At 39.5% G+C, this 16,287-nt stretch overlaps 1 protein-coding gene across 10 annotated transcripts in view; it reads left to right on the forward strand.

The window, feature by feature from the left end:
- Positions 1–16,287, forward strand: part of WWOX (WW domain containing oxidoreductase) — a 934,161-nt gene that overhangs the window by 8,310 nt on the left and 909,564 nt on the right. For all 10 annotated transcript variants that reach the window (XR_011436924.1, XR_011436925.1, XM_001501803.5 and 7 more), the window contains exon 4: positions 823–1,001. Coding sequence is in view for 8 of the 10 variants with exons in the window: in XM_001501803.5 (XP_001501853.1) it covers positions 823–1,001 (179 nt within the window). In the remaining 2 variants the exon portion in view is untranslated. The remainder of the gene's footprint in view (positions 1–822; positions 1,002–16,287) is intronic.

A 16,287-nucleotide genomic window follows, 5' to 3' on the forward strand; every position in this document is an offset into this window, starting at 1 on the left:
TGAAAGTTGGATTATTCTTGGGTCTTAGTATTTATAGCATGATAAGTATAGATTTTAAACTATATATAATTTTACACACACACACACAAACTAAAAATACATTTTAAATCATGAAATCTCATCTGTTTCCTTCTGGAGAGTTCTTAATAGTTTTTAAGATATTTTGAGGTTCTTATCTCAAATCCCAAGAAGACACTTAAAATGTAAAAATAAATTCTATAAGGAGTAACCTATTAATCCATACGTACCAATATATTTTAATATTGTTTCTACGAGATTTAGATCAACTCCAAATCGACGTTAGAGTGGTCATAGGTGGTATGAATACGGTGTTAACATGAACAATATGAAAATTTTGATAGTTGACTAGTTTCATATTTACTACTAAGACTTCTATCATTTTGAATTTTCTCCTTCTCTACCAGTCTTCTTATGCCCTTGTACAGGGCTAAGAGATTTAATTGAAATCTACTGAAAAGAGTGACTGACAGATCTTATAGCCACCTTTACATGAATTTTAAAAAAAACAAAACCTTCTCTTTTGCAATCTAAGGGTACAGGCAGTACTTATTGTATGTTACAGTGTATTTCACAGGCAGTTCTGAAAGGAAGGATTCGATGGCTATCTTTCTAGGTAGGAATGTTATCCTTCTGGAGGCCAGAAGATACACTAAATGGACCCTGTTCTTTCCAGGGTTAAGAGTAAGCCGTTTTAGTACATGAAAAATTGGGTTTGCCCAACCTAACGTATAAGATTATCTTTTATTTATAAATGCCTGTGTCCACTGCTGTGGGCTCACTGCATTCTCCTTTTCTTTGCAGCCATATAAACAAAAGAACTACCTATTTGGACCCGAGACTGGCCTTTACTGTGGATGAAAATCCTACAAGGCCCACCACCAGACAAAGATATGATGCCAGCACTACCGCCATGGAAATACTCCAGGGCCGGGATTTCACTGGCAAAGTGGTCGTGGTGACTGGAGCTAATTCAGGAATAGGTAGGCCATTAACTTCCACTTATTATTATTATTTGTCACTGCTATACTGAAATCCACTTGAATCTAACTATAATGAAATTTTATATAGTGATTCTCTAATTTAAAAATGTATTTATAGCCTTTTCAGCTGTCCTTTCATTAAAATCCTGGCCTCTTTTTAAATCCCAGTGTTATCGTGGAAGCCTGTGTGGGGGCCGACCTTGAGTTCTCTGAAAGCTGAACACTCAGCAAAAGATTGTGGCTATTTTGGTATTCAGAGATTAGAGACAACAGGCTCCGTCTAAGGGTTTCTGACCTGGTCTGTGTTGTGTACGGACGTATTCCAATTACCTGGGTTATTCAAGCCAAAATTGATTGGTAATGGAATATTGGGAACAACAATGCATCATGACTTTGGAACAACAGAGACTGCAGGTTTCAGCTGGTCACTGAGAATATCATTTTTCTTTGGGAACGGGATGTTATTTCTTTATAAAGTTGGAGAATTAGTCCTTGTCTTAAGCTCTAAATTAACCCTCTTAATTGCCAATGTTTAACCACCGTGGCCATCACGAGGTAGGTGGCTCGAGGAGGTGTCCTCCCCTAAGCATCACGGGCTGTTAAAGAAACAACAGCAAAGCAGATGCTTGCACAATAACTCTCCATGTGATTTTACTCTTAATTTTTGTTTTGGTCCATTAGCATCAATATCTTACTTGGTAAGAACCAACTCCTTTGAGTAAGGATATGCATCTTCAGATGAATTTACAGAGACAAAAAGTGGACTTGCATTCAGCTGTCTTCTGGCAAGTTCCCTCTGTTCTTTTGACCCCTCACAGCTCCCACAGTGCGCCTCCCCTTTGTCGGCCTTTTCTTTCTTAGGCTTCCTCTCCTTGCCCCTTTGTGTATCTGCTGCACTCTCTCCTCTCTGTCTTAATTTCCAATGACCTCTTCTTGAACCTCCAGGAACATTCCCTGGCATCATCAGGGCAAGCACAGGAGGTAAACACATTCTCAGAGGATCAGGTATTTTATAGGACAGAGAATAAAATCTAACGAGCTGCAGTCCCAGAGTGAAATTTTGACCCCACTTGCCTATTAAGGCAAAAAAGCAGGTAGAATTTTTTTAAAAATGAAAAGAGATTGATTTAAAATCAACTCTCAGACCTCATCCTGGAATCAGAATATGTTCAGTCCAATTTGCTGAACTGTATCGGGGTAAATTCTGATATAAAAACGTATGATGCTATGTTAAAAATAATAGCTAGATCCTCAGTCACCCAAGAAACAATATGTTGTGTTGATTGCATTGACTACTATTATGTGAGTGTGTGGACCTACACAATGTAGAATAATTAAGAAAAAATAAGGACTTAAAGACATAAGTAAAATATCTCTTTTTATTTAACACTCAGTTAACCAGAAAATTAGCTAAAAGATCTCATCCCCTTAATCTTCTGGCTAGACAGTTTTTTCCTTTAATTAGTAAGATTTGTGACTACTGGTGATTTTCTGCATTAATGTTCAAAGTTTGCTCTGTCTGACATTGGATAGCAGACCTTTGGATATTGGCTAGTGCTCTGCTAAAGATTTGTAACATCAGGCTTATGACATTGTAATACAGGACTAATAGAACTGGTCCAGAATATACATAGAGCTCTGTTTTGTTGGGTATTTAATCATGATTGAAAAGGAGAAGGAGATTCTGAAGCATTGAGGAGAAATGTGTTGTTGATCAGAATGAACCTCGAACCTCCTTGAGAAAACTCGGTGCCTATTTAAAGCTCCCACATCCCCTTGAAGACTTTTCCTTCCTGACGTCCATTATCTATTTTGTGGACACTGCAAGGAACTGTCTGTGGTCCAGTTGGATACGGCAGCAAATTGTAAAGCTCAGGATAGAAAGGATATTGAGGAAGGTCTTAGGGCAACCAGCTCTTCCTATTGACACCCCCTACTATTTCCCCAGCTCGAAATTTCCCTCAGAAATTGCCTTTAGCACTGCCACCTCACCCCAATTCCCCTCTCCACTAAGTCTAGGTGAGTGCTGAAGATCAGTATTCTTAATTTTTGAAATAATATCGTACTGAACATTCCAGGCAATCAAATCCTTGCAAATAACTTCAACTCTGCAGCAGTGGTGTCAGGCTTAAAGAAGAGGCTGAAGATAGACATGTGGCTTTTGGTCGTAACTAACTTAGCTTTTATATCCTGCGTGGCTGCCTTAGAAAGTGTCCTTGCCCAAGGAGGCTGTGGCTTCTAGATAAAGCCCTTCCTTCTACTGAGCTATGAAACATGCCAATTTATAAATTGCTATCACTGCTTTATTTCTGCCCATTTCAAATGAAATAGCTGAATGCAGAGTGAAATCAGGTGTCTTCATTTCCAGGACTTCTGAGCATTCAGGAGTCATCTTCTATCAAAGCTTTCGTGGTGCTGGCATTCACTTTCCTTTTGCCACTCAAGGGAGCCCATTTTCTGTGTATTAACTGTTCAATCTTTAGCCTTGTGAGTGTCTGCTCTCTTTGAAGCAGAGTGGGCTGGAACAGAACATATCAGTATTTATTGTGAGATTGATGACTCCACGACTGAAAACATAGGTAACCTAATTTGCTTTACAAAGGCTGGTTTACAAATCTGGTGCTTCTAGTGATTCTTTTTGTAATTCCTCACAAGGCACTGTATTGTTGGAATTGCCAATCATGAGGCCCTCTCTTGTGGAAGGGGACGGTCAGGTGGTGAGAGGAGACACCTTTCCTTGAGGAGCTTCAGGCTCATGCTAGGACACTGCCCCCTTTGCAGTGGCCTCTAAGCAGAATTTTCCTTTTCGTCTTCCTCCCCCGGCTGTTAAGTGACACTCGAGGTCTATTTTAAATTTTCAATATTTTATATTACTAATGCAGTTGGAGGGATTCCTACTTAACTCAAAAAAGACCAGTGATTCTGGAAGATAGAAAGATTCTGAGGAAATGTTAGAATAAAGCACTGTGGTTTCATGAAATCTCTGTTTTTACAGTTAAGGTTTGGAGCCAGCTTTTGCTGTTGACTGCATTCAGCTCTCTAGATTTAGGGTCAGCAAACTGTGGTCCCTGGGCTAAATCTGACCCGCCTGTCTGTACGTAAAGTTTTATCGGAACACAGCCACGCCCATTGGCTTCCATTTTATCTGTAGCTGTTTTTGGCTTACCAGCAGAATTGAGTAATTACAGCAGAGACCATATGGCCCGCAAAGCCTAAAATATTTACCATCTGGCCCTTTATGGAAAAAGTTTGCCAACCCCTGCATTAGATGGTCTAATTCCTTTCAAAGTAAGATCATCCCAACATTCTCTAAATTTGCCACAGTTTAGATAAACCAGATGCTGCCAGGCCAGAGGAAGATTGTGGCAGCACATCATATGTAGCTTTTGGGGACGTCCCACCAATGTCCTGCACCCCTGCCTTAGCTCTTCTCCTTCTTTTTAGGGAGCTGCAAGGATTAGGATGTTGCCTCCTCAGAAACTAACTTTTCTCTCCTTGACCTTTGTTTAACCAGCATTCTGAACCCGAAGAACTTTGTAGATTGAAAGCTGTAGCTTGTGGACCTCTCTGTGTGGAGATCAGCATCTCAGTATCCAGGGGGAAGTCATCTCTTCACCCAAAGCTTCTACTAGCAGACCAAGAGGCCCGGAACCCCACAGTCCCGCCTGCTAACCAGTAGAGGCAAGGGAGGAACCATTTCTGTGTGCTCCACATAGCTCTGAGCAGGAAGGGGCAGTGTGTTACAACTCTGGAGTTAGCGGCTTGATGGCTCTGATATGGTGAAAACGAATGGAAATGGCTTCAACATGGTGATCCTTTAATACAAACCTTACTGCGAAGTCTCAGGAGAGGGCGTTTTTTAGGCTAGGGAATTTCCCGTTGTGGAAAATCTTATAGCTTCTGTTCTAAACTCAACCTGTCAGTCGAGCTCATTTGGCTCTGCATATGAATAGTTCGGTGTAAAATACTGCCTTCTTGAATCTGAGGGTTGGCATGTGCTCATCAAAGGCAGCATCCTTACAGTGAGGGGTTGAGTGAGGGCTCGACGTGGGCCAGCACCTGCCTTGTTCCCTGTCTGCTGTGAACGCGGCGTTTGTTGGGACTCATACAGACTGTTGCAGTGAGCAGACAGAGTGATCTGCATGGTAGTTAAGGAGTGAAACCCAGGGTGTGTCAAACATCCGTTTAAAAACTGTTAACAAGTATGAGCAAGTGAGGTATTTTCAGTCTAATGCTCATTGGTAATGATGATAAAACTTTCTTCCTATCTTCCAATCTTAAACCGTTAGTGGTTAAAATTTGGTGTTTAAATCCTTTTCAGAGTTTAGTCAGGATGAAAAGTTCCTTTGACTTTTTGAACCTTTGTAACACTGGGCTACATCAAATGTTGTGACTTTAAATCTAGAATAGCCTGGCCTGGTTTCGATTTTTGAGCCAGAGGACCCATTAACAAGAACAAAACTGGTTTTTTCCTCAAACAAGTACAAGCTTGCCACCTTGGTGTATACCAGTTTTAAAATGTATTTTGGGACTGACGCTTCAATTTTCTGTTGGTATTTATATTATATAATCACTTCCCTAAGGTTTATTACAGGGACTCTAATAACGTGTATATACACACACACGTACTTCAGTGTAAAAATTTATGTATTTTGAGATATAAAAAGTACATGCTTAAGCTATCAAAGTCACCTCTAAATTTGTTCTTGAAACAAAACCAAGGTATCAGATTGCCATGTGGGAATCCCCAAATGTTATTGTAGTATAATGTTGAAATTGATGTTTTTGGCTTAGAGATCCTGTTTTTTAAAGCTTGGGGTCTTGTTCCTAAATCATGTGTTGAAATTAGTGTGAAGTATAGTTGCCATATTCTTTTATCCTACAAATCATCACCATGATGAATTCATATCTGTTGTAAATTCTACCAGTTCTACAGTAATACAAGAAAATTACTTTTCTTCATGCAGAAAAGTGTATTTATTCTTAAGATTTTAAATCCACACTTCACAGTTATGATCCTGAGTGGCTTTGTGTATACCTTTAGTTCTTTGTAGTCTTTCCCACGCTTAGGGTTACTAAATTTTGGCTTCTAGCCTACACCATGCCATTGACTTTTTTCCAGTTATTTCGAAAGATCCCATAAATCAAAGGCCATGAGCTAACTGATAGCCATTTTCTTGGTTAAAGCTTACTCATATGGGATCATTACACTTGGGGTCCTGAAATGCCTGATTACAATTTCCTTTCCGATTGTCAGCAAGACTTAAACTAGTGGGATCTTGGCATTTATCTTCTTTTTAAGAACCTGGTGCTCATTAAGTAGATGGAAAATTTCTCAGAAATCTAAATAATCTGTTGGGAATTTAAACTCCCATTTTAAATAAAAACTATTTGTGACCACTTTTCTTTTATGCTAAAATATCCCCATAGATTATAAGTACAATAATTTTGCAATTATTTTGTTCTAAGAACTATTGAGATTTTTGACAATATTGGAAGAAGTCCTTGAATGATGTTACATAAAAATGAAGAATTAGTACATTATAAACAACCATTTTGCATTTAAATATTCTTAGGCATTGAATGCACATGGAAATCACATGATCAGAGTATTTGAGAAGTTAAATAGCTACAGTAAGAGACCAATTGAAATATTCTAGTGAGCCTTATCTCATAATTTGGTAATCACATATTAAAAACTTATTTAAAATACATGTAAATATAGATATAATATAATATGTATACCTGAGTAGATTTCAAGTGAAAATTTTTGTCACACATCAGTTGAATTTCATACTTGCATGTGGGTTTAGATTTTAATTTATTTGTTATAGTGCCAACATAACAAATGAGAGTCATGCCAGCTACTGTTCAATGACAAAGTGGTTCCAACTCTTAGAGACTATTTAAAAATATAATTTCTACCCTAATTGAGATTACAAGTGTTTTATAAGGTTTGAAAATTTGGAAATTATTTTACTTAATACCCAGTTTACATAATTTGATCTTTTGCTTTTACATAATACAGTAAGAATTGTTGTGAAAGAAAGGGTGCTGCCTATTTTCTCTAAAGTTAACCTAAAAGAGAAAAGTCTTCATAGATTTGTATTATCTGTCCACTAGAGGGCTCTGTTGCTCTTTGGTATAGTTAAACAAAAGCGGTAGCTTCTCAGTGCAGTTTTCTTCGTCTTAGCCGGTCTTGCTTTCATTTCTGTTAAATAATGCCTTTTGCTTTTCTAACATATCTTTTAGGTCTCGTACTTCTCGGTGAAAGAGTTCAGACTGCAGACTGTTTCTAGTGTCATGTTTGTTTCTTTTTCTTTCTCTCCCCCTTTTATTTTGTTTTTTTGTATAAAATGCCAAGAATGAAGAGATCCGTGTAGTAAAAAGGTCCATTGTATTCAGGGAGCAGCCTGTTCTGCCAAATTACACAAGGGCATATGTTTTCATGACATTATTGGTTTTGAGTGTGCTGGCCTATCAATAATATGTTTTTTTTCTGAATGGAAATTGTAATATTTTTATATTAATGCCTCTGTTTAAGGTTCATGTAGCATGCCTTGGTGATCGTATAATTTTTTTCTAAGACCATAGAGTTTCTCTGCCCTGCCACCCCACCTTACCCACTATTATGTAATTTATTGTAATTAGATTGTTTATTAATGATATGTTCTTGTACTAGAAGAAAATGTGTCCTTTTGGTCTTAGCATATGCTTCTTAAATGAGACAGGCTATATTAAACCATACTTAACCTGAAGAAAATAGCCAGTACTGTCTGCTTACAAGATCTTAAGGAGGGTAATTTTTATTTTGGCTCTGTAACTGAAGTTTGAGGCAGTCCATTAATCGCATGCTTCAACTCTCAAAGAGACATTTGGCCCAGAAAAGAGAACACGTTTTGGCTTTATAAAGCTGCTTATTTTCAAATTTTAAATGGGGACAAAGTGAATGCACTATATTGCATACGTTTATTTGTATAATTCTTTTTCTTAGCAACTTACTTTTTCTCTCTTGAAAATGAAAGAGCCTCACAGCATTGTGAATATACTTGTAACATTGCAAAACCATTTCACCAGAGTAAAGATACTTTCATCATTCATACACAGATGTGTTCATTGTTTATCAAATAAAAATTGTTAAAACTAGATGGCTATTCTGAGAATTATTACAGATTTTATAATAAAAGACATGCTGACAGTTGAAACCTCCTTGACCATTGCTTATTTAGCCTGCATCTTTTCTTGCACTTTCTGCCACATATGCACAAACTGTTCAGATATGAGCCAGCCTTTTCCAGAATAAGGTTTAGGGGTCAATAGGAAGGACTTCTTGCAAAGGTCTCTTAAAGCTCTGGTAGATTGGTCAAAGGCAAATTCCAAAAGCTACAGTTTCTTGCCTAAATTTATCATCTTCCTCTGGCTTAGTAAGTAACACCACATTTCATGAAGTGCCAGTCTTTATCTACACAAGCCCAGCTAGCTGAGGTAAATAGAAAGCGTCCTCCTATATAGTGACTTGAGTGACACGGTTTGAATCTAATTGTTTCAAGTCTGTGAGTTCTTCAGCAGGCCGTGCTGCTTGATTTTCTGGATCCTTCTTGTTAGAAGCCGTATTCAGATCGTGCTGTCTCTGAAAGCAAATCAGGGTTTCCTCACCAGCCTCTCAGAGGATCTGAGATTGTGTCCGTGTGCCTGTGGGAGCAGGAGTGAGAGAGAGTGTGTTTGTGTGTGTGAGATGGGGCAGGGGAGGAAGCTCCTATTCCAGTGTCTGTAAGGTTTCTCGCTGGGTTGGAGGGGATGACCAGCAAGGTGGCGGGAGTTAGGCCTTTCCTATGAACAAACTATCTCATATAAAGAGGAACAAAACCAGAATCAAAGAATTTTCTTGGCATAGCTGTATGGAAACTGAAGTTAAAACTAATAAAATATTTTTCACTGTCACTTTTACCTCTAAAATGTACTTAGTCATTTCAGATTAGTACTTATTGATCACTGTGATATTGTCTAATATTAATAGCTCTTTAGAATTTACAAAGATTCTATACACGTCGTATTTCGCACCACGCTGCTCGCAGCTGTCTTGAATTGTGTCAGAAGGAAAGCACAGAGAGGTGAGGTAGCTTGCCTGAGTTCACAGAGCAGTGGGTGCCTGCAGAAGTAGAGCAGAGACTTCTGACTCCATGCCTGGGGCCCTCTCCATCCTACTTGCTGTCTTCTTGTTCCAAGGGGTAGTGCACAGTCCTGACCCAGCTCCTCCCAAGGAGCTCATCTGGTCTGTCTGAAATCGGCCCGTTTATTTTAACAAATCTGTGAACGCCTGCTCTGTGCCAGGCTGTGTTGTGCTGGGCGTGGTGTCTTTAGGGAGGGCCGAGGCAGGTGGTCATCTCTGAACTGCTGGGCGACCATGGACTAATACGCTGACACTTTCTCTACCCAATTCCCCCTTTGGAGTTATTGCAATATAGGTGTTGGCTAAGAGTTTGGGGGGAACGGGAGCTGGAGTCTGTCAGGCTCATCTCTATGGCAGGTGTTAGGCCAGATTTGCTTAACATACCGTCTTATTTAACTCATTTAACATTATTTGTTATTGTTATAAAACATGTATTCCTTATGGAAAACTTGGAAAATGCAGAGAAGTAAAAATAAATGCAGATCAGAAAAAAATCACCCTAAGTTCTTACCAGCCAGAAATAACTCATATTTAGCACATATATGATTCGAAGCATTTTTCCCTTCTTTTGTGAATTTTGTGTTTAGCTGTGGATTGTGACCATCTTTCCCTGCCATTAAATATTCCACAACATCTTAAGTGGTTCTGTGGTGTTTTATTATATGGTTCTGACCATTCTCCCACTGTGGCATGTTTGGGTGGATTTCAGCTTTTTGATAGCTATGGAATGGAGATGAACATTTTGTAATTAAATGTTTGTATCCATCCATGACTATTCTATAGTTTTATTTTCTGGAAATGGAATTGCTGAATCAAGAGATTTGTTCCCTAATCTTAATATCTTAATTTTTTTGTCAAACCACACCCCTGAAACTTGTATCAATTTGAATGCCCATTTGCCCTGCATCTTTGCCAATCTTGGCAATTAGCATTGTTTTTAAACTATCGCTTTAATTTGCATGTCTCTGATTATTGGTAAGATTGATCAGCTCTTCGTATGTTTAGCCATTTGTATTTATTATTCTATGGCCTGCCTTTTCATCTTATATGTGTAACTATTGGGTATGTATTGATTATTAATTGATTGCTTGATTCATGTGGTGTAATTTAATTTTCAAAATGTCCCCTTCTCTGAGAAGTTAATTTATCTCAAAGTGTCTATTACTTTAAGTACATATTCAATCTTGTAATCAAGAGGACGCTCATGAGAAAGAAGTCCCCACTTTTCTTCACTGAAAACTTTTAATTTAGACCATGGGCACGGCTGCTGAATATGTGCATTTAAGGAGGGAGCACCCCAGAAAACTCAAAGTTGGCCAGCTTATAATGGTGGTTGAGTGCCAAGATAATACAGTAGGTGGCATTTGGTTATTTTGGTTGTCCAAATTTTCCCTGGACCTTCTATTAATGATAGTTAACAACTCTTCAGAGCCTTTCTATGCATCATCTCATTTGACTAGCCTGGCTCCCGCGTGATGAAATTGTACCACGGCTGAAAATAGCTCTGCTGACAGTCGGGGGAAGCTTGATAGGTGGCGAGTTTCTATCTGGAGAGGCAGCAGGGCGCGGGAGAGGGAGTACTCACTCAGGAAGCAGACGTGACCTAGTTTTGAAACGTGGCCTTACCACGTCCCATCTGCGTGACTTGGGGCAAGTTACTTTCCTTTTTTGAACTTTTGTTCCACATCTATGAAATATGGATGATATTCCCACTTTCCCAAATTTTTAAAGATGGGAACTCCAGAGTGCCCAAGGACTTGTCTGCTCAACATTGCAGGCACTTAATAAACTGTAGTCATTTTGGGAATGGGAGGCGAGGTGATCGAATTACTGAAATTAGTTTGGTGTTTTCCTAGCTTCCTGGTTCTTGGATCCTCAAAAGGCTGCCATAATATCTGTGAGTTTGTCCTAACGTGACCTTTCTAAATAACTGTTTTAGGCATTGACTTGTCTTTGGTATGAAAGGAAACATTTTAGATATTTTTTGCTTGGAAATCAGATAGTAGCTTCATCCAGAAAAAAAAATCAAGTGAAAGAAAAAAAACGATGTTATTTTTGTTGCAATCAAGGAAGAAAAAAGATAGATTAAACTTGGGAGGAAAAGAAGGAAGGAAACTATTAAACCTTAAATGAATATATCACGGTAACATAGCTTTTAGAAGAGTTTGAGATTGTGATGATTTATAATTCTGCATAGTCTATGAAGTATAAATGTCCAACTTTGCTGTCCCGTTTGCTTGATCACGCCAAAGAATGCGTCAGTGTTGGAATAGAATTTTATCAGCATTTAAAAAGGTATGATGAGTTTTATTGGAGGCTACTGGGACATGTTAGGAAGAGAACTGGCCTAGGAGACAGGTTGTCATTAACTTATGTGATCTAAGGCAAGTCACTTAACTGTAGTGAGCCTTACTTTCCTTGTTTGTAAAATCAAGAGAGAACGATAGTTTCACCTGCTGTTTTGTAAGGGTCAAATACAACACAACATGCGGATGCTGTCATGCGTACTGTATGATTATACGATTGCTGCAGCTGGGTGTCAGAAAAGAGAATCCTCCGGGACGTGGCTTTAGCTTTGGAAGACGGAGGAGAGAGGAAGAGAGTAATTTGATTCCTTAATGGATGGAATAAAATAGGATGCCTTGATACTTTTTTGTTAGGATCTACTGAGAGGTTTCAGCAAGTATCTTCTCCAGTGTTCGGAAAGGTAACCAGAAGTCAAGTAGCATCATTGTGCTTTGGGCAGTCGATATGATGATGATGACTGGAACATTTCAATGGATGCTGTCCCATCCAGAGTTGGCAGGCTGTGACTCTAGCCAGATATTCAGGAGCAGAAACCTGGATAACAAGAGGGAATCTTTGCAGAGGCAGAGAACGGCCATGGCTTGTAGTCATGTTGAGGTTTCATGGGTGAAATGTTTTCAATTCTTGGACAATATGTTTTCTTCCTGGTTGCCTTCAGTTTCACCTGCTCAGGTCCTTACCTCTACTCGCAATGCAGAGCTAATACAGATGTAAATGGAAAAGTGAACTGGGTGCTGATTTCTTAGATGACATCAACACAATTGCCAGCAACATCTCAATTCTGGAAACTGTTTTCCCAGTGATCACACGAAGGAAAAGAATGAAAATAATCAATCTCCTTCAAATGGAGAGACTGCTGTGTCAGCCACCAATGACTGTAAGGATGCAATCTCAAAACTTTTTGCATCTTTCAACATAATGTCTTCTGACTGCCTCAGGCTTTTCTACATGTATGTGTTGTACAGCTAGGTGACCGTGGCTTCTCAGTGCAGCAGCTGAGTTTGAGAAGCTTCTATCAGCTGAGAGATCATCATTGCATTCCAAAAAAAAAAAAAAAGAAAGAAAAAAATGCCATTACAACTTTATCTGTTAGTGAAGGAAGTTTCAATTCTGAGTTCATGTACAGTTACCAGATTGAGTGTTTGACAAGGTAGAGAGCGCTGTAACAGATCCGTACAGGGAAACATCTCAGTCAGGGAGCCCAGTCAGATTTTTGGCAAGGGATACCATCCTTTCAGCCTGAAAAGCTGACTTGGGAGCTGTCGGCCTGTGTGCACAAGGGCCTTTTTTCTACCAAGTCTGGCAATTGCAGCTTACCCAGTGTTTCTCTTTTATTGCCCGTTGGCCTGTGCAGGGAGGGACTTAACAAGGGGACACCAGTAGTGTTTGTGGGTCTTCATCGCAGACTCTTAGACTTCCCCATGTGCACATGTGTGCATCTATCATTCATATGTTCCTTACATGTTTACTTATTTATTAAAACAACACACATTTATTTGCTTCCAGTTCTAGAGGTCAGAAGTCCAAAATCAGTTTCACAGGCTAAAGTCAAGGGGTCGGCCAGGTGGCTCCTTTTGGAGGCTGTAGGGGAGAATCTGTTCCCTTGCCTTTTTCGAAGCTTCTAGTGGCTGCCTGTGTTCCTTGGCTTGTGGTCCTTTCTTCTGCCTTCAAAGTGATTCACTCCACTTTCTGTTTCCACCATCACAGCCCCTTCTCCTAATGTGGGGTCAAATCTCCCTCTTATTTGTGATGTTCGGACCCACCTGGATAGTCCAGGATCATCTCCCCGTCTCAAGATCCTTGTCTTAATCACATCTGCCGAGTTTCCGTTGCCATATTAAGGTAACATTCAAGGGTTCCAGGGATGAGGACATGGGCATCTTCTGGGGGTGAGTCTTCAGCCTACCACAGAAGGTGATGGGTTATCTCCAAGAGCTCTTCTGACTTCAGCATCGAAGACGTCTGTCCTCACTCTACTTCTTCCCTGCCCAACTGGTTCTCAGGGCTGGATAATTTTGTCTAGAAGAAATCTGGTTTAGTGTGCCTCAGTGTTCTGAGTTTGGGGGCAGCCCTCTGGTGCCTCATTTCCTCCAGTTTGAGTCTTTCTGAAATAGGATGTTGTATGAACGTCTGGAATGTCCGCTGTATTGCTCCTGAGTAAGTTGTTATCATGTGGTAGTGACTAAGGGAGGGGGACATTTTCATGCTTGCTCGTTCTTCCAGGTAGGGGCCATTTGGTCAAGAGTAGAGCTTTCCAATTGGGACAAAGGTGAACTGAGGTCTGTAGGCTGGATCTGGCCTCCAGATGATTGGTTTGGGCCACACAAAAATGACCTGTAGTGTTTTTTGTTTTGATTTAGATTACTTTGCCAAAATTAAGATAGTTTACTTGAAAGTAATCTTGAGGGGCTGGCCCCATGGCCGAGTGGTTAAGCGTCCCACATGCCACAACTAGAAGGACCCACAACAAAGAATATACAACTATGTACCAGGGTGGGGGGGTTGGGGAGAAAAAGGAAAAAAAAAAGTAATCTTGATTTCTAACTCTTGAAAAACCAGAGGAGCTGGAAACACTGGATCCCAGTGCCCACCCAGTGGACCTGTGCTGAGGCTGAGTGGTGCTGCCCTCTGCAGGCTGTTTCCCTGCAGTTAGACAGGGCTAGTTTATATGATCTCATCCTGTTGCATTACCTGCCTGGTCCTTGTGGATTCTTGAGTTTAGAATGCTGGTTTCGGGTCTGCCATGAGGGCCGTAAGGAGAGCGTGGACTTGCTGGCTCATAGCCACAAACATATCCTTTATTCGATCATTTATGCAGTCAACAAACATTTATTGATGGCTGAGTACTAGGTACCAAGTCTTCAGGGTAGAACCAGACAGAATCTCTTTCCTTATAGAGCTCCATACTAACCAAACTGTTAGTCACTTGACCTTTGTGCTTCTAGAGAACATTTAAATTTATTTGGCTTGTAGTATAATTTTTTTTAATCACATTTCCCTGTATACATGTATGCCTCTGGTTAGTTTCTCATTATTTCTCTATTTTTCTATTTGTATTTAAAAGTACAGGATACTAAAGCCTTTTTTTCACTCTCGAGAAGACATCTGCAAATGAATCACCAAATTCGTTCTTATAAATTAAGGAGAACTTTTGCTGTCTTGACTGATGCTTTTTAAGTCTTACTGTTAGTCTGTGATTTTTCTTAAGCTTCATTTCCACGTATGCGTCTTCTGAGTAATTATAAAGGAAAGTGCAGGGTGGGCGAAAAGTTACCATAAACTTGAGGAACCATGTGCGACTCTGTGGTCCGGTGTAACTGCTTATGGTGTAGTCTGTATTAATCACAGTTCCATGGCTTGCCCTGTGGTAATCAGCGTGCGTTCTATTAGGGTATTTTTAAAGCTTATTCTGTGTCTTTTGATGTTCACGCTTCCAGTCTAAGCAGTTATGTGCTGTTCAGATAGTATGAGCTGAAAATTAGTGGTTAGAGTAGCACGCTTCCTCCTTTTGTTTTGGGAACAGATCTCTTCGCAGTTCTGGCTGTCTTTCCTGTCTCTGGCTTCTGTGCTCTGCTGCTCATTTCGACTTAGCCCTGGAGCTCTCGGCTTCTGTCCCTCACGTTGCCGACGGTATAGCTGAGCTCTGCTAACGCTGGTTATTAATCGGACTATATATAAGCAAGATTTTGTAATTGCCACAATTCATCTTTGCCCTGTTCCATTTCCCAGCTCCTCAAATGGTGCAGCAGATTCAAGGCACAGTGTTTGAACAAGAGGTAGAGAATCGTAGCTTCAGCTTAGGATTTTACATTCTGTCAAGGCTGCACAGAAAGTGGTCACATTTTTGCATAATATTTGGATCTATAAATTCCAAGCAAACTTTTTTACTACTTATTACATAAAATTTAGAAGTTAGCTAAATTTCAGAATTCTTGAATTTGGAGATGGCATGTTCATTCTTTAAGGAGTGAGTTCTAGATGTCATGTTTTAGTTATTATAAAGCTGGTCTTGTTTGGATTGAAGAATTTAATGGCATTTGATTTTTCAAAGACACTTTTGTTTTTAACTCTTAATATCATGTGTTTAGTTTAAACTGATGTATCTGAAAGTGAAATAATTTCAAACAAACCCCATGAAAGAAATTCATGGCTTTAAATGAAAATAAAGATCGAACTCTTGAAGCTTCTAGGCTGCAGGTCATAGGAGGTTAGTCACAGGGACACTGGCTTACAAAAGCAAGGGATATACTTGCAAGACTGAGCTTAGCTGGAGAGGGAATAAAACATTACAGAGTTGTCACGTTTAGAAATAAGTGTTTCCACGTTTATAGTCAATAGAATGCTTCCAGCTTCCTAATGGGTTTTGTGGATCTTGCACAGTATTAGGGAGCCATATGTGTTTTCTTAAACATCCCTTGACTGTTTCCTTTAAGAATAGTTTTGTATTGTATGGCTCTGTGTGTGTGTGTGTTTTCATGTTGGTGGGGAGAATTAACTCTTGTGACAAATAAGAGACAGCAAACATTGTGAATGTTGACTTTAGTGTTTGCTTAAATATTAGTCTCGGGTTTCAGAGTCACCATAGCTAGCAGGCTGGCTTTGTTTTAAAGCCTGTGATAGAAAACTATCTGCTATTATTGATAGTGTTTCTGGATAGCTATCAGAAGTCTTTATTTAGAAATTTAACCGTATTTTTAATGCTGGGCATTGCAGTAAACAATAGCATGGAACACTGCAAAGACTATTTTCTGTGCACATCTTACTTGTAATGCCTGCTGAATTTTACCCATTCTCTAAGTCTTTTGGGAA

This window comes from Equus caballus, chromosome 3 (assembly GCF_041296265.1).
Source record: "Equus caballus isolate H_3958 breed thoroughbred chromosome 3, TB-T2T, whole genome shotgun sequence".
NCBI classification, from domain to species: domain Eukaryota; kingdom Metazoa; phylum Chordata; class Mammalia; order Perissodactyla; family Equidae; genus Equus; species Equus caballus.